This window comes from Salmo trutta, chromosome 36, assembly GCF_901001165.1.
Source record: "Salmo trutta chromosome 36, fSalTru1.1, whole genome shotgun sequence".
Classification (NCBI taxonomy): Eukaryota; Metazoa; Chordata; class Actinopteri; order Salmoniformes; family Salmonidae; genus Salmo; species Salmo trutta.
This window is the reverse complement of record NC_042992.1, coordinates 10,787,060-10,805,462: the sequence shown is the minus strand read 5'-3', so window position 1 is coordinate 10,805,462 and position 18,403 is coordinate 10,787,060. Positions and strand designations below refer to the sequence as shown.

Here is an 18,403-nt window from a genome sequence, read left to right as displayed (position 1 = left end):
TATACGTGTGTTCCTACATTTACTTCCTGTATTGATTTGTTGTTAATTTTTGGGGGGTTTATAAAAAGTTACACTAAAAAAAACATATAAAAAAAAGTTGTTCCAGATGTGATGTCCAGAAGTTGAAGAGAAATCGAGGTAAATATTGCTTGTGTAGAGAATATTTTAATTGTCAGTCATTTCCAAACAGGCTATAATTTCTTTAATTTGTGGTAGAACTTTAACCCTCCCATTTTCCTTGGGTCACAAATACCCGCCCTTGTGATCAACACTCCCGCTGTCCTCGGATCATTGTGACCCCCACCACTGTGTTGAACCAACATGTATTTTATATTTTATTTAAAAAATTGTTGGGATCATTTGTGTGAAGGAGGCAGTGAGAGTTTCTGTAACAGCACTGAAACCAATCCCCTCCTGGATATTAGTCAACTTGAAAATTCCATGACCTGTCCTAGACTGACCCCCAGGAGTACACAAGTGAACTGTTGCCCTTATTCATGTGTCCATGTAAGCTGAAGGAAACAAAAGAGATACTAATATTGTCATGGCTACACGTACGTACACGTCCGTTCACGTCCGGTCTTCTCAGAGGCAACATCCTGAGAAAGTATGGCCTGGTCAAAGCCACAAACAGAGAATTTGGATTTTCAGCAAAAGCAATGAGGGCAAATGAAAACAGGCCATCAGGTCTTCAATATTCCATGAAAATCTGTGTTAACAGAATTAGCACAGCCACAGAAGAGAAAATCACTAGATTCTGTGAACGTGATGACAACAGCAGAGCAACAACAGGGAAAAAGGACACACTAACGAGGAACAAGAAGAAAAAGAAGAGGATCTTCTTGAATGGCACAATTCAGAACCTTTATCAGAAGTTTAAGAGGGAATATTCAGAAATTCAAATGTCCTACTGTGAATTCTGCAAAATACATCCTTTTTGTGTTGTCAAGTCAAAAGTCCAGGATAGGGACACATGCCTCTGCAAAACCCACCCCAACCTCCAGTTCATGGTGAACAAACTACAGCATCACAAAGTGATCAGCTGCAGCAACATTGAGAAAGTTATTGAGTCTTTGTGCTGTGAGAACCTGAAGAAAGAGTGCATGTATAGAGAGTGCTCCCTTTGCCAAGCAAAAGAGCTTAAAACATCTGACTTTGATGCTGGTGAGCAGACATGGTGGTTTGAGTGGAAAAACAAAGCTGAAGAGAGAGAGAAGAAAAACAAAGAGGGAAACATGGAGAAGTTCACTGTACATTTGACAGTAAAAGAAAAGGTATGTGGCACACTGCAGATTCTATTGGAGGACTTTTCCAAAAGGATTGAAAGAGAAGTTGGGGAAACACGTGTACAACATTCGACACCAATACTCCAAACGGAGAGAATTAAAAGACAATCTGGGGAAAGAGGAGATTATTGTGCATATTGACTTTGCAGAGAACTACCTGTGTAAATGGCCAATGAGAGACGACATCATATGGTACAGACCACAGCATGTGCTTGGACTTGTCCCTGAGCCCCATCCAGTGACCAAAAGGCACATGGAGCTGGATGCCTTGGTCTGGGAGGAACTTAGCTCTCTTTCTAGGCCTTAGATACACTTGGAAACTCACTATATAGTACATACAAAGCAGGGCATAAAATCATATATTAAATAAAACATGTGTGGCTCTCAGTTAACTCTTCCCTCTACATATGTGCTAGAATTTCTATTTGTAGCATCTAAGTGTAGTCAAGGACAACACATTGTTCTCATGTTGAAAAGGTGTTAGTTCCAGTGTTTTGGAATCTTACTTTGTCTTATATTAATGAAATGTTTAACAATGCTTGTTGTTCAAAATGTTTGCAATAAAATATTGTTTTCATACTTTTTTTTCTTTTTACATAGATGTAATTTCCATCACAACCCATATTTTTGAGGTAAATGAGTATGTTATGTATAATTTACATACATTTGTTTGTTTTAGATATGGAAATCATATGGTTGTTATCATAATCTCACAAAAAGGTTGGGTGGAAATATCTTATTTTTCATGATAAATAAATGTTTTCAGCTGTCACGAAGGCAAGTTTATACATTCAGGCATTGTGTTGAATTATTAATATTAGGAAAACCTTAAAAAACACTTAAAATAATATTTAGTAGAAGTTCATTTACAAATGTATAAGAAATCCGTTATAAATCAATTGAATGATATTTCATTTTCAAATAAAATGGATGTTTAATGACGTGATGGAAATGACATTTGTCTATGGCTGTCTGGGAAAAATGACAAAAATATATACATTCCTGAATAGTACGATCGCAGCCATTATCAGATATTGTTTCTAGACAAATCAAAAACAAGTACAATACTGGTAAAATGGTGTTTGAATAAGTTTTCATTTCTGAAAGTTTGCACTGCCAAAGTGGCCGAAGTTGCAGAATCACCCGATCACTAATTAGTGTACCAAGTTTGGTACTTGTATCATAAAGTTGAACAATCTCGGGTATGTTTGGTTCTTATGTGCTGGACAACAGAGGTCACGCCAAAACTCTTATTTTGAAGCATTGACAAAATCCGGAAAGAGCATCACATGTGTCACGTGATTTAACAGGATATTTAAGCTCCTGGCGCGAGTTGGCGAGAAAGAAACGTGACTCCGAGAATTAAAGAAGCAAGGACAACTTCGCTGTAACACTCACGGAAGCTGTAAACAGTAAGTTACATTATATGGTATTCTAAAATGTTTAATTTCACTCAAAGGTCAAATACACTCAAGTCAATGAGTGTTTCACACAAAGGATAGCTCGTTATTAATTTTTTACAATTTGAAAGTTAGCTTGACTGTAGTTAACGTTATTGTGCGAGATTTTGCCCTACTGAATTTTTTTTTTTCTACTTTACTAACTAATTTGGTCCACGTTCTTTTTGAGTAAGACATAGTTAACATAATCTATTTAGCCAGTTGCCATTACCCGAAACTTGGTCATACCAGAGATTCAGGTAACTTTTGTCTGGCCATACCATGCCAGCCACCTCAATGCATCTTTGGCGGTTTCTTTATATTGTTACAATGTTAACTAACAATTTAAAACACACTTCCAGTATCAACAGACATTCTCTCCTGCGTTGCAACGATGTTATTTTGTCGTTCTCCAGTCAGTTTCAAGCGTAGTAAATCGCCTTTTTAGGACTTACAATTTACTTTAATCACCAGTGTTAAATATGTACTTTAGGAAAATTTAAACCTGGGAATAAATCCTGAGTACTTGAAGGTAAAAGCGACAGGCAGCCTAGTGGTCAGAGCGTTGGATTTGTAACCGAAAGGTTGTAAGATCGAATCCCCGACCTGACAAGGTAAAAACCGGTCGTTCGTTGAACAAGGCAGTTAATCCGCTGTTCCTAGGCCATTAATTGAAAATAAGAATTTGTTCGTAACTGATTTGCCCAGTAAAATAAAGGTGAAAGTAATAATCCCAGCCAATCCGGTCTAATGCTGAGCTATCAGTGTTTTGTCTGTAATTCGGTTCAAAGGGGAATCTCATGGATTGATCGTTTTTTGGTCACATTGTTAGAATGGATTTAAGAGATTTAAAGTTGTTTGTTACTAGCCAGGACCAATTCAATACATCACAGCACGTTTTTAGGGTTCTTTTAAATCGCTTTTACAGATTTTTATTTTAAATATTCCTTAAGTAGAAATGTTGTTGCTGCTTCCTGTTATGTATTTTTGAAAATAGCATAGCGTCAAAACACGGGTTTAATAAAATGTCCGTAATCCACAATCTAGTACAAAAACGTTTAAGGTACGCATAAAAATGAGTACCTTAAACTGCTCACTCATCATTTACCAAGCGCTCACTCCAGATTTTAATTGATGAGCTTGTTTACTCTGCGAGCGTTATTGATCATTCAATTCTACACTGTATGGTAATAGGCTAATTCACTGCTACGTGTGCCATTTGCGCTCTACAAAGACCATCCACAATGAGTTTCGGTATACTACATATACCTGTCGATAAAATAACATGTAGTAGCCATTTAGCAACTCGGCTTCTTGTGGGCCAGTAAGAAAAGGTAAACGCAACACTTTTGACTAGATCCTTTCAACGAATAATCTCCACAGTTAAGCCTAAATGGTGAAATGAGTTGTCTCTTATTTCAGTGATTTCTTGACTGCCAAATATCCATTTGTTTGTGGCCAGCTGCATTTATAAAGAGCACCCCTTCCTCCCCCCTTGCGGTTTGAATTTCATAACTGCGATCTAACGCCTTGATCAGACAGACGGTTTCCTTGCGGTTTTTGGCACACCAGAAGTGCATTCATTTCCAAAGGAACGCTGCGTTTGCCTTGCACCATGGTGTTGCAGTGTGTTCTGTGGTGCTTATGTTGGAAATCAGTTTATGCATAACATTTTATTTGTATACTTGACAATTATTATTAAAGGTTAAGTGTTGCACAGAACCACTGAAAATGTTGTATTACTTAATGAAGTTAACTGGATTTTTTTAGTTAATTGATGCAATGACTGTCGGTCTGATTGAGGTGAGGACAGACGAGTATGATTAAACCGTAGATGCAGTTATTTGTTTAAAGCAATGGAGTTATGTATTAACATCACCAATCTGATGTAAAAAATTAGGTAATTTCACTCAACTGATGTGTGAATACAAGCTTGTGTTAGGTAGTAACAAACTGTCCACATTGGGGAAATTAGCCCATTGTGCAATTTTAAGTGATACTTTTGTGTATGTGGACACCCTTTCAAATTGGTGGCTTGGGCTGTTTCAGCCACACCTGTTGCTTACAGGTGTATAACATGGAGCACAGCCATGCAATTTCCATCGGACATTGACAGTAGAACGGCTTTACTGAAGAGCTCAGTAACTTAACGTGGCACTGTCATAAGATGTCAACTTTCCAACAAGTCAGTTTGTCAAATTTCTGCCCTGCTAGAGCTGCTCTGAACTGTAAGCGCTGTTATTGTGTAGTGGAACAGTCTAGGGGCAACAACTGAAGTGGTAGGCCACAAGCTCTCAGAACAGGACCGCAGAGTGCTGAAGCAGGTAAAAATGAAATCTGTCCTCTGCAACACTCACTACTGGGTTTCAAACTGCCTCGAAGCAACTTCGGCATATCGGGAGCTTCATAAAATGGGTTTCCCAAAGCCTAATAACACCATGTGCTATGCCAAGCGTCGGCTGGAGAGGTGTCAAGCTTGCCGCCATTGGCCTCTGGAGCAGTGTAAACGCGTTCTCTGGAGTGATGAATCACGCTTCACCGTCTGGCAGTCCGACAGGTGACTGGGTTTGGCGGATGCCAGGAGAACCCTACTTGCCAGACTGCGTAGTGCCAACTGTAAAATATAATGGAGGAATAAAGGTATTGGGCTGTTTTACATGGTTTGGGCTAGGCCCCTTACTTCCAGTGAAAGGAAGTCAATGCTACAGCATACAATGACATTCTAGCAGATTCTGTGCTTTCAACTTTACAGCAAGTCTGTTTGTCAGCCAATAATACCTGACAGTCTGCTGCATGCTTGCTCTAGTAATGCCAAGTTAAAATGTTTGTGTGCCTAGCACATAAACATTTTGCATGAAGAGACCTTACAAGTGGTTAACAGGCCTTGAACAGTGACCTCCTTCAAACTAATTATTGTCCACTCATGCACACCTTGGAATTAACTCAATGTTTTCAAATTCAACATTTACCTCAATTTAACTGCTTTGGTTTGTTTGCACACTAACTTGTAGTTGTCCATAATGAGCTTTTTGAGAACAGTTCCCACGGTAATTACTTGTTCAAGAATGTCAGCGAGTAAGACGATGACTGAAGGCCAATCGCAGCCCGTGGGAATTAAAGGCAATCGCCCCATCAATGGTGCTCAGAGCAGGATGGGCCTGCCCCTTTCCCTTGCCTGCCAGTCAGTTGGATACCAGACATGGGTTCAAATACTACTTAATCTTTCCAGTACTGAGTTTGCTTTAGCCTGTCTGGCGTGCCTGGTAGACGGAGTTTGGACTTTCTGTTGGTTCTGTTCCAACAGGAGTTCAATCAAGCACAGCTGTAGTACTGAATGAATTTGAGTAACATTTGAACCTTCACTTCAGTCAGATGTGTACAGCCATTCAGTCACTTATTTTTCCATCCCACGATGACATCGAGTGTAACCGGAGTAGGAGCAGTTGAATGGCACTATGCCCAGGTGAATGCTCACAATACTTGGGTCAGGGAGTGCAGATTGGGTTGTTTCCCACCGATGTTGCACCTTAATGGTTTCTAAATGGGGGGGGGGGGTGTAACTAAAGCCTCACTGATTCTGTTTTGTGTAATCACATGAATGCTGACTTGTACAGTTTTGTTAATTACTTTTAAATGTCAAACTGAACTTTTCACATGTAACTATTCATTTGAATGTGGAGGTGACTTTATATGCATTTTATTTTACAGCTTTTTTGGGGGGTGGATCGAGTCAAGACCATGGGACCCACAAGGAAAACCCTGCAAGTCCTCCAGCCTTCTGCAGTCAATAAAAACCACGGCAGGGTAGTACCGGTATGCAATTGGAATTTGTCACTGATGTTGCTGTATTTGGCAAACTAAAGTGATTTGGTCAAATGTCTACCACCAACCACTGTGCAGGTCAAGTAATTCTAAGTTTTCATGTGTTCAGACAGGAAAGGCGGTTTACAAAAGGAAACGGTGGAACGCTGAACAAGTGAAGGGCTCAAAGAGGGTGAAGGCCGAAGTTGCTGTCACATCACCAAAAGCAGAGAATGACAATCGCCCCGACGGCGTTACCAAGGAGACCTACGAGCTAATGGTCAAAGGTATGTTGGTATTCAATGTGTTACAAGGACATCGTTTTTATGGCTGGTCATCAGCCTTACCCCATTTATCCCAACAATGTTTCATCAACATGGACTTGGCTCACATTTTGTCTACATGTATGATGTCTATTAAAATCCCATAGAATTTAATGTATTTTTTTTATTGATCGATGATGTTTGTCCAGTAGTTTAATTGAAATGGCCTTTCCCCTCTGTTTCAGAAACCCCTCCCTCTTCCTACTGGAAAGAGGTAGCGGAGGAGAGGCGTAAAGCGCTCTACAAAGTGCTCCAGGAGAATGAGGAGGTCAGTTAATCACTGAAGGCTGCTGACTAATGTTTAATCAACTTGTCCTGTTCCCACGGTTCAAAATGAGTCAATCAGTCTCTGGCAACACTCCAGCTGGAACAATGGGTGTTGGTCTGAACTATCCATATCTCTGAAACCATTAATCTTGTGGAATTCTGCCCCATGTCTTTTGGGGCCTTGGCATATAGTGGTATTTTGGCCATTGACCTTAAGCTGATAACGTTTAACATTTTAGTGGATGGTAAAGTCTGAAGCTACCTTAAAAAAAAGATATATATTTTTTTAATCTGCCACATTGAGTGACTTTATTACCTTGTTTGAGCAGTTGCACAAAGGCATCGAGGCCAAGGATGAGCAGATAGCCCAGCTGAAGACAGAGAATGATGAGCTTCAGGAACTGGTCCAACATGTACAGCACATGGCTGACATGATAGAGGTAAGAGCTGGGAAATTGATGGCCACAAACTTTATTTTCTATCTCTAAGGTCTATGGATACTTTTAAATCTAAGGTAGCGTGTGATGTTCAAAGCTAATATTCTTTTATCTACTCTCAGAGGTTAACTGGAAAGAGTCCGGAAAGTTTAGAGGACCTGCGCGCGATTGCGCTTGGTGCCGAGGACGATTTTGAGGAACTAGAAGAATCTGATGGCCCCAGTACCAGCAGTGACTTCACACCCAGGTCTGATGTCTTTGAGGAGGATGTCACAGAAGATGAGGTCACAGAACAAAAGGAAGATTAACCCTCAGGGGAGGATGATTGACTGAATGTACTGGTGAAATCCCTTCAGGCAACGCCTGTGCTTCTCACTTAACATTCTGGCATTGATGCCTGTAGTTACTTTATATTTTCTTTGCTAAACATCTGAGGTACTTGTGTAAGATTTTTACTTTAAACACACCCTTTTTACCACACGGCTTTGAAAAGAGGCGTTTCCCTAATTTTTATTTTTGCTTTGCTGTTGACTTTTTAAAATGGCATTTGTTGGTGTTCAATTAAACGTAGGATTTTGTTATAGTGCAGTTTTAATGCACTCCGTACATATGCTTCAGGACTGTCCTATGAAATAAACTTTTTTTTTTTTCTTTTTTTTTATCGCTTGCATTTTAATTCCTCAAACCAGTGTGATGTCAGTTAGCTTATTCGTTGTAACACTAAAAGGCATCTGAATTATGTTTGAAGAGCCATAGTGTGTCTCCGCAACCTACGCCGGGTGTTGTAACGCCCTGTGGTGTCTTAAATCCTATTATATACTGGGTGTTTCGAGCCCTGAATGCTGATTGGCTAACAGCCGGTCACTGCCCTATCCCATCTGGACCAGAGGAATGCTGTTCATTGACTATAGCTCAGCATTCAACACCATAGTACCCTCAACTCATCAAGCTTGAGACCCTGGGTCTCAACCCCACCCTGTGCAACTGGGTCCTGGACTTCCTGATAGTTCGCCCCCAGGTGGGGAAGGTAGGAAACATCTTCACTCTGCTGGTCCTTAACACTGGGGCCCCACAAGGCTGTGTTCTCAGCCATCCCCTGTACTCACCCACAACGGCTAGGGAGCATCCCTATCCACATCGACGGGACCGCAGTAGAGAAGGTGGAACGTTTTTTTTAACTTCCTCAGTGTACATTTCACTGAACTGAAATGGTCCACGCACACAGACAGTGAAGTACAACAGTGCCTCTTCAACCTCCAGGAGGCTGAAATGTCTTGTCACCGACAACACGCACCGACTTTGACAGGTGCACATTTGGGCGCAACCTGTCGGGCTATATCACGTCCTGGTACGGCAACTGCACTGCCCAAAACCATAGGCCTCTCCAGAGGGTCGCGAGGTCTGCACAACCCATCACTGGGGGCAAACTACCTGCCCTCCAGGACACAGGCAACATCCGACGTCACAGGAAGGCAAAAAGATCATGAAGGACAGCCACCCAAGCCACAACCTGTTCACCCCGCTTCTAACCAGAACGTGAGGTGCGTAAAGGTGCATGAGCGCTGGGACAGAGCGCTTGCAGAACCACTATCTCAAGGCCGTCAGCTTGTTAAACGGCCATCACTAGCGCAGAGAGGCGGCTGCTTACCTACACTCTATCATTGGCCACTTTAAGTGGAACACTAGTCACTTTAATAATGCCACATCTCGCATTACTCATCTCGTATGTATATACTGTATTCTTTACTGTCTATTGCATCTTAGCTGCTCTGTCACTGTTCATCCATATTTTGTACTTATATATTCTCATTCCTTTACTATATTGTGTTTATTAGGTTTTGTGGAATTGTTATACTGCTGCACTGTCAGATCTAGAAGCATAAGAATTTCACTATTCACAATGCTGTGTGACCAATAAAATTTGATTTGACTTATTTTTACTGCTGTAATTACGTTGGTAACCAGTTTATAATTGCAATAAGTCACCTCGGGTTTGTGGTATATGGCCAATATATCACGGCTAAGGTCTGTATCCAGGCACTCCGCTTTGCAGCTTGACTAGAACAGCCCTTAGCCGTGGTATATTGGCCATATACCACACCCCCGCAGGCCTTATTGCTTAAGTATACAGAGTAGTTTTCCAATGCCTTGCCATGAAGGGCACCTATTGGTAGATGGGTAAAGGAGGGGGAGCAGACATTGAATATCCCTTTGAGCATTGGGAAGTTATTAATTACACTTTGGCTGGTGTATCAATACACCCAGTAACTATAAACATCCTTAACTCTGTTGCCAGAGAGGAAGGCCACCACTCAGGGATTTCACCATGAGGCCAGTGGTGACTTAAACAATTAGAGTTTAATGGCTGTGATAGAACTAAGGCTGGATCAACAACATTGTAGTTACTCCACAATACTAAAATGACAAATATTCCAAAACATGCATCCTGTTTGCGTTAAGGTACTAAAGTAACACTGGAAAAAAAAAACATTAGCAAATCCAACAGAGTACCACACTTGTTATGGGCATGCTTGTCATTGGCAGGGACGAGGGAGTTTTCAGCGAGGATACAAAATGGAATAGCGCTAAGCACAGGCAAAAGCCTAGAGGTACACCTGGTCCAGTCTGCTTTCCAACAGACACTGGGAGACAAATTCACCTTTCAGCAGGACAATAACCTAAAAACAAGGCCAGAGCTACACGAGTTGCTTACCAAGGTGACATTGGATGTTTGAGTAGCCTAATTAGCTCATTTTCCCCCAACATCACCTTGAGGTAAACATTTAAATGGCCTGGAAAATAACAGTATGTTTTGCATGTAGACACCCTTCTAGCTAGCTGACCACCGATTTAATTTTATTCATTGAAATTTGTTAGGTTTTGAGTGTTCGAAAAATAATATATACATTTTGTGGGACACGCTGTATATTGTAAAATTCAACTGCGCGACAGACCACACCATTTAATATCCAAAAGTTTACTTAATTTATTCATACATTTTACATGTTAGCAATAAACTGGTATCTACGAGGTTGTCTCTTTTTGAATTTTTTTTTAGATATATCTTGTAATTAAACAAAATAGTAAGGTGGCCAATAACTGAGTACCGTATGCCGATTAATACAAGACATATTTGTTTTGTTGCTAAACCGCTTATAAAAAAGCTGATAGTATTTACACTGAAATGCCAAACATGCTAATTGCTAACATTTTTATGATGCCAATAATCACAAAACATTGATTGCCCGATCACAAGTTAACACTGTTGAAGGTAATATATTTCTTAAACGCTGTTGAATATCCCGATAATACGGGGTGCTACGGTACAGGTTTTACTTAAATCGGCGTGAAAATTCTATGGCAAGATTTGACAATGGCAATGATCAACAACCAACTGACAGAGCTTGAAGAATATTTTTATTTTGCAGATATTGTACAATCCAGGTGTGCCAAGCTCTTAGAAAGACTCTGCTTTTATCGCTACCAAAGGTGATTCTAACATATTTTGACTCAGTGGTGTGAATACTTCTGTATTCTTGTGTAGGCTGTAACACAATGTGGAATAAGTCGAAGGTTATAAATACTTTCTGAAGGCACTAGCTCGCCTGCTTGTCCCTACCTGTATCTCTGACCTCTAGGCTACCTGCTACATAACAGACCTTGTGATAAACAAGGGCTATGCAATGTGCTTTGATTTCAAAACAGACACTGAATATAATCTTACATTTATTTGTAGTTCTGAGCAGTGCAGTGGTTCCAAAGACTGATGCCTTTTGTCTGTCTTCATTCATTCACTGCCATGCACTGAGACCCAGTCCATTGTTTATGGATGTCACTATAGGATAATTAGCCCACAGGATTTGCGCTTCTCCACAAGACAATTGGGAGCAATTAGATGTTTAAACAAGAACATTGCATAACACTATTTAATCTCAATTGTCTTGTTTGGCGCAGCGCCTGTATTATGATGATCCATTTGTGATGTGCTATTCAAACACAGATTATTCTGTTGACAAGGTGACCTTTGTAACCTCTGCTGCTAGAAACTACAGTCAAGATAAGTGATGATTAGCTAGACTTATTGTGACTGCAGGTTTTTAATTTTTAGTTCGATCAATATACTGCAATAGGCCAAGATTTCTTACATTCTGAAGTGTTGAATCAAGGTTGGGAGCATTAAGCACACCGTTTCATATTCTACTGTACCGGTGTAGTCCGGTAGTCCAATGTGACGCACCGCCAGTACTCTTCTCCAGGGGCAGTTCTGAATAGCCTGGCCTGCTAGTCTAATCTTCTTAGTGCAGGTTCTGGTTTGAGTCCATTTCTTTTTGTCATTTTCAGTCCAGCCAAAAACACCTAATTCTACCTATAGTAATTTGATATAGGGCCTTTTATTTGAGTGTAGGTTTCTCTGGAGACATAAGTTATCCATACCACCAAAGGGTGGAGGGGGACCTGTATAAGTGATTTTGACCAGATAGACAGACCATCTGCAGAGATATACTGTACTGTAGTTCTCCGTGTACTCGCCTAAGATGTTACTTTTCTATACCATGTATCAAATGTACAAAACCAAAAATTACCTTGTTTTTGTGCATATAAAAATCTGCCAATGGTATAAATACTTGATAGAACTGCGAAACTCAACTCAGATATGCTCTCTGAATCTACACAGCTGTATTGGCATGTATTACCCCCAAAAGTAGCTATTCGAGGGAAAATCTAAATATTTGTTTGAATCCAGGTTTCTCTGGAGACCAGTTTTATTCATATCCTCAGAGGGTAGAGGGGGACCTGTATCAGTGATCTTGACTTGATACACAGATCACCTGCAGAAATGTGTACTCCCTATGGTTATAACTGGTTACAAAATCATCATAGATATATGCTTAATTGAGGTCAAATCAGCTCATAAAAGTATGTTTTGTGTGTGTATACACACATATATATATACACACACACACACACAATACTTTCCGAATGCAGTGTCAGACCCCTTGACTTATTCCACATTTTGTTACATTACGGCCTTATTCTAAAATTGATTAAATCATTTTTTTCTTTAATCTACACAATACCACATTATTGAAGAAAAAAACAGATTCTAGAAATGTATGCAAATGTATTAAACATTTAAAACTGAAATATCACATTTACATAAGTATTCAAACCCTTTACTTTGTTGAAGCACCTTTGGCAGCGATTACAACCGTGAGTCTTCTTGGGTATGACGCTACAACCTTGGCACACCTGTATTTGGGAAGTTTCTCCCATTCTTCTCTGCAGATCCTCTCAAGCTAGATCAGGTTGGATGGGGAGCGTTGCTGCATAGCTATTTTCAGGTCTCTCCAGAGATGTTCGATCGGGTTCATGTTCGGGCTCTGGCTGGGCCACTCAAGGATATTCAGAGACTTGTCCTGAAGCCACTCCTGCGCTGTCTTGGCTGTGTGCTTAGCGTCGTTGTCCTGTTGGAATGTGAACCTTCACCCCAGTCTGAGGTCCTGAATGCTCTGGAGCAGGTTTTCATCAAGGATCTCTCTGTACTTTCCACTGTTCATCTTTGCCTCGATCCTGGCTAGTCTCCCAGTCCCATGATGCTGCCACCACCATGCTTCACCGTAGGGATGGTGCCAGGTTTCCTTCAGACGTGATGCTTGTCATTCAGGCCAAAGAGATCAATCTTGGTTTCATCAGACCAGAGAATCTTGTTTCTCATGGTCTGAGAATCTTTAGGTGCCTTTTGGCAAACTCAAAGCGGGCTGTCATGTGACTTGTACTGAGGAGTGGCTTCTGTCTCGCCACTTGACCATAAATGCCTGATTTGTGGAGTGCTGCAGAGATTTTTGTCCTTCTGGAAGGTTCTCCCATCTCCACAGAGGAACTCTAGAGCTCTGTCAGTGACCGTCACCTCCCTGACCAAGGCCCTTCTCCCCCGATTGCTCAGTTTGGCCGGGCAGCCAGCTCTAGGAAGAGTCTTGGTGGTTTCAAACTTCTTCCATTTGAGAATGATGGAGGCCACTGTGTTCTTGGGGACCCTCAATGCTGCATAAATGTTTTGGTACCCTTCCCCAGATCTGTCCCTTGACACAATCCTGCTTGGTTTTTGCTCAGTTATGCACTGTCAACTGTAGGACCTTGTGTGTGTGTGTGTGTGTGTGTGTGTGTGTGTGTGTGTGTGTGTGTGTGTGTGTGTGTGTGTGTGTGTGTGTGTGTGTGTGTGTGTGTGTGTGTGTGTGTGTGTGTGTGTGTGTGTGTGTGTGTGTGTGTGTGTGTGTGTGTGTGTGTGTGTGTGTGTGTGTGCCTTTCCAAATCATATCCAATCAATTGATTTTACCAAAGGCGGCCTCTAATAAAGTTGTAGAAACAGCTCAAGCGTTATCAATGGAAACAGGATGCACCTGAGCTCAATTTGAGTCTCATAGCAAAGGGTCTGAATATTTATGTAAATAAGGTATTTTCTGTTTTTTATTTGTATAAATCTGCAAAAAATGTTTAAACCTGTTATCAGGTATTGTGTGTAGATTGCTGTGTGTATGTACAGTTGAAGTCTGACGTTTACATACACCTCAGCCAAATACATTTTAACTCAGTTTTTCACAATTCCTGACATTTAATCAGAGTAAAAAATCCCTGTCTTGGGTCAGTTAGAATCACCACTTTATTTTAAAAATGTGAACGGTCAGAATAATAGTAGAGAGAATTATTTATTTCAGCTTTTATTTCTTTCATCACATTCCCAGTGGGTCAGAAGTTTACATACACTCAATTAGTATTTGGTAGCATTGCCTTTAAATTGTTTAACTTGGGTCAAATGTTTCGCGTAGCCTTCCACAAGCTTCCCACAATAAGTTGGGTGAATTTTGGCCCATTCCTCCTGACAGAGCTGGTGTAACTGAGTCAGTTTTGTAGGCCTCCTTGCTCGCACTCACTTTTTCAGTTCTGCCCACACATTTTCTATGGGATTGAGGTCAGGGCTTTGTGATGGCCACTCCAATACCTTGACTTTGTTGTCCTTAAGCCATTTTGCCACATCTTTGGATGTATGCTTGGGGTCATTGTCCATTTGGATGACCCATTTGAGACCAAGCTTTAACTGGAAGTCTTCCGACTAGCTTGGAAAGACAGTACCGTGCAGTATTGAAGAGCCCTCATTGCTGCTCGAAAATCCTATTTTTCCAACCTAATTGAGGAAAATATGAACAATCCTACATTTATTTTTGATACTGTCACAAAGCTAACTAAAAAGCAGCATTCCCCAAGAGAGGATGGCTTTCACTTCAGCAGTAATAAATTCATGAACTTCTTTGAGGAAAAGATCATGATCATTAGAAAGCAAAAGCTTTCAGACATAAGGAAGTGGATAGCTGCTAACTTTCTACTTTTAAACTCAGACAAAACAGAGATGCTTGTTCTAGGTCCCAAGAAACAAAGAGATCTTCTGTTGAATCTGACAATTCATCTTGATGGTTGTACCGTCGTCTCAAATAAAACTGTGAAGGACCTCGGAGTTACTCTGGACCCTGATCTCTCTTTTGACGAACATATCAAGATTGTTTCAAGGACAGCTTTTTTCCAGGTTTTTTTCATTCCATGAAATAACATTGCAAAGATCAGAAATGTTCTGTCCAAAGTTGATGCAGAAAAATTAATCCATGCTTTTGTTACTTATATGTTAGACTACTGCAATGCTCTACTTTCCAGCTACCCGGATAAAGCACTAAAGAAACTTCAGTTAGTGCTAAACACGGCTGCTAGAATTTTGACTAGAAGCAAAAAATTACTCCAGTGCTAACTAAAAAGCATCATTCCCCAAGAGAGGATGGCTTTCACTTCAGCAGTAATAAATTCATGAACTTCTTTGAGGAAAAGATCATGATCATTAGAAAGCAAATTATGGACTCCTCTTTAAATCTGCGTATTCCTCCAAAGCTCAGTTGTCCTGAGTCTGCACAACTCTGCCAGGACCTAGGATCAAGGGAGACACTCAAGTGCTTTAGTACTATATCTCTTGACACAATGATGAAAATAATCATGGCCTCTAAACCCTCAAGCTGCATACTGGACCCTATTCAAACTAAACTACTGAAAGAGCTGCTTCCTGTGCTTGGCCCTCCTATGTTGAACATAATAAACAGCTCTCTATCCACCGGATGTGTACCAAACTCACTAAAAGTGGCAGTAATAAAGCCTCTCTTGAAAAAGCCAAACCTTGACCGAGAAAATATAAAAAACTATCGGCCTACATCGAATCTCCCATTCCCCTCAAATTTTTTGGAAAAAGCTGTTGCGCAGCAACTCACTGCCTTCTTCCTGAAGACAAAGAATGTAGACGAAATGCTTCAGTCTGGTTTTAGACCCCATCATAGCAATGAGACTGCACTTGTGAAGGTGGTAAATGATCTTTTAATGGCGTCAGACCAAGGCTCTGCATCTGTCCTCGTGCTCCTAGACCTTAGTGCTGCTTTTGATACCATCGATCACCACATTCTTTTGGAGAGATTGGAAACCCAAATTGGTCTACACGGACAAGTTCTGGCCTGGTTTAGATCTTATCTGTCGGAAAGATATCAGTTTGTCTCTGTGAATGGTTTGTCCTCTGACAAATCAACTGTACATTTCGGTGTTCCTCAAGGTTCTGTTTTAATACCACTATTGTTTTCACTATATATTTTACCTCTTGGGGATGTCATTCGAAAACATAATGTTAACTTTCACTTCTATGCGGACGACACACAGCTGTACATTTCAGTGAAACAGGGTGAAGCCCCAAAATTGCCCTCGCTGGAAGCCTGTGTTTCAGACATAAGGAGTGGATGGCTGCAAACTTTCTACTTTTAAACTCGGACAAAACAGAGATGCTTGTTCTAGGTCCCAAGAAACAAAGAGATCTTCTGTTGAATCTGACAATTAATCTTGATGGTTGTACCGTCGTCTCAAATAAAACTGTGAAGGACCTCGGCGTTACCCTGGACACTGATCTCTCTTTTGACGAACATATCAAGATTGTTTCAAGGACAGCTTTTTTCCATCTGCGTAACATTGCAAGATCAGAAATGTTCTGTCCAAAAATGGATGCAGAAAAATTCATCCATGCTTTTGTTACTTCTAGGTTAGACTACTGCAATGCTCTACTTTCCGGCTACCTGGATAAAGCACAAAAAAAACTTCAGTTAGTGCTAAATACGGCTGCTAGAATCCTGACTAGAAGCAAAAAATTTGATCATATTACTCCAGTGCTAGCCTCCCTACACTGGCTTCCTGTTAAGGCAAGGGCTGATTTCAAGGTTTTACTGCTAACCTACAAAGCATTACATGGGCTTGCTCGTACCTATCTTTCCGATTTGGTCCTGCTGTACATACCTACACATATGCTACGGTCACAAGATGCAGGCCTCCTAATTGTCCCTAGAATTTCTAAGCAAACAGCTGGAGGCAGGGCTTTCTCCTATAGAGCTCAATTTTTATGGAATGGTCTGCCTACCCATGTGAGAGACGCAGACTCGGTCTCAACCTTTAAGTCTTTATTGAAGACTCATCTCTCCAGTAGGTCCTATGATTGAGTGTAGTCTGGCCCAGGAGGGTGAAGGTGAACGGAAAGGCACTGGAGCAACGAACCGCCCTTGCTGTCTCTGCCTTGTCGGTTCCCCTCTCTCCACTGGGATTCTCTGCCTCTGACCCTATTACAGGGGCTGAGTCACTGGCTTACTGGCGCTGTTCCATGCCGTCCCTAGGAGGGGTGCGTCACTTGAGTGGGTTGAGTCACTGACGTGGTCTTCCTGTCTGGGTTGGCCCCCCCCCCCCTTGGGTTGTGCCGTGGCGGAGATCTTTGTGGGCTATACTCGGCCTTGTCTCAGGATGGTAAGTTGGTGATTGAAGATATCCCTCTTGTGGTGTGGGGGCTGTGCTTTGGCAAAGTGGGTGGGGTTATATCCTTCCTGTTCACCGGACGTGCTACCTGTCCCAGACCTGCTGTTTTCAACTCTCTAGAGATACTACTCTCAATGATCGGCTATGAAAAAGCCAACTGACACTTACTCTTGAGTTGCTGACTTGTTGCACCCTCGACAACTACTATGATTATTATTATTTGACCATGCTGGTCATTTATGAACATTTGAACATCTTGGCCATGTTCTGTTATAATCTCCACCCGGCACAGCCAGAAGAGGACTGGCCACCCCTCATAGCCTGGTTCCTCTCTAGGTTTCTTCCTAGGTTTTGACCTTTCTAGGGAGTTTTTCCTAGCCACTGTGCTTCTACACCTGCATTGCTTGCTGTTTGGGGTTTTAGGCTGGGTTTCTGTACAGCATTTTGAGATATCAGCTGATGTAAGAAGGGCTATATAAATACATTTGATTTGATTTTGATTTGAATACCCCTGGTCTTGAGGATGAGAGGGTTATGTTCCCTTTCCCACATCCTCTTAACATATCACTGTCACCTTTGACACGTTATCACCAGGTATAAACATGACTCTTGTCTCAAGATGATGCACCTTTCCATTCTGTTTGTAGGTTGTCATTTATTTGACTGTCTTTGTGCTCCCTTGTCCAAAATGACAAAACCATGTACACTTCTGGCTGCAATCCCAAACCATTCATAGCTTGGAAAACGCACTGAATATTGATCTGCTTCTTGGTTTTTCATTTATTTAGTTTTGATCACAGGAAGTTGGTGGCATCTTAATTGGGGAGGATAGACTCGTGCATATGACTGGAGCGGAATGGTATCAAATACATCATGGTGTAATGAGCCGTCCTCCCCTCAGCAGCCTCCACTGGTATTGATAGTAGGCTAAAACATGAATTTAATTATAACTCTCCAATAAATAAAACAAATCGGCCAACTTA

General features: G+C 41.2%; 1 protein-coding gene across 1 annotated transcript; it reads left to right on the top strand.

The window, feature by feature from the left end:
- The first annotated feature begins 2,595 nt into the window (after positions 1–2,595).
- Positions 2,596–8,204, top strand: gmnn (geminin DNA replication inhibitor). The gene is made up of 6 exons (XM_029734619.1): positions 2,596–2,698; positions 6,434–6,538; positions 6,657–6,813; positions 7,035–7,117; positions 7,446–7,556; positions 7,676–8,204. The coding sequence occupies exons 2-6, from the start codon at positions 6,464–6,466 to the stop codon at positions 7,859–7,861; spliced, it is 612 nt and encodes a 203-aa protein (XP_029590479.1). The 5' UTR covers positions 2,596–2,698; positions 6,434–6,463; the 3' UTR covers positions 7,862–8,204.
- Positions 8,205–18,403: the final 10,199 nt, after the last annotated feature.

Coding starts and splice junctions, on each gene's coding strand:
- gmnn (XM_029734619.1), top strand. CDS start 6,464: ATGGGACCCACAAGGAAAACCCTGCAAGTCCTCCAGCCTTCTGCAGTC. Junction 6,539..6,656: donor ACCACGGCAGGGTAGTACCG/GTATGCAATTGG, acceptor TCATGTGTTCAG/ACAGGAAAGGCGGTTTACAA. Junction 7,118..7,445: donor TGCTCCAGGAGAATGAGGAG/GTCAGTTAATCA, acceptor TTGTTTGAGCAG/TTGCACAAAGGCATCGAGGC.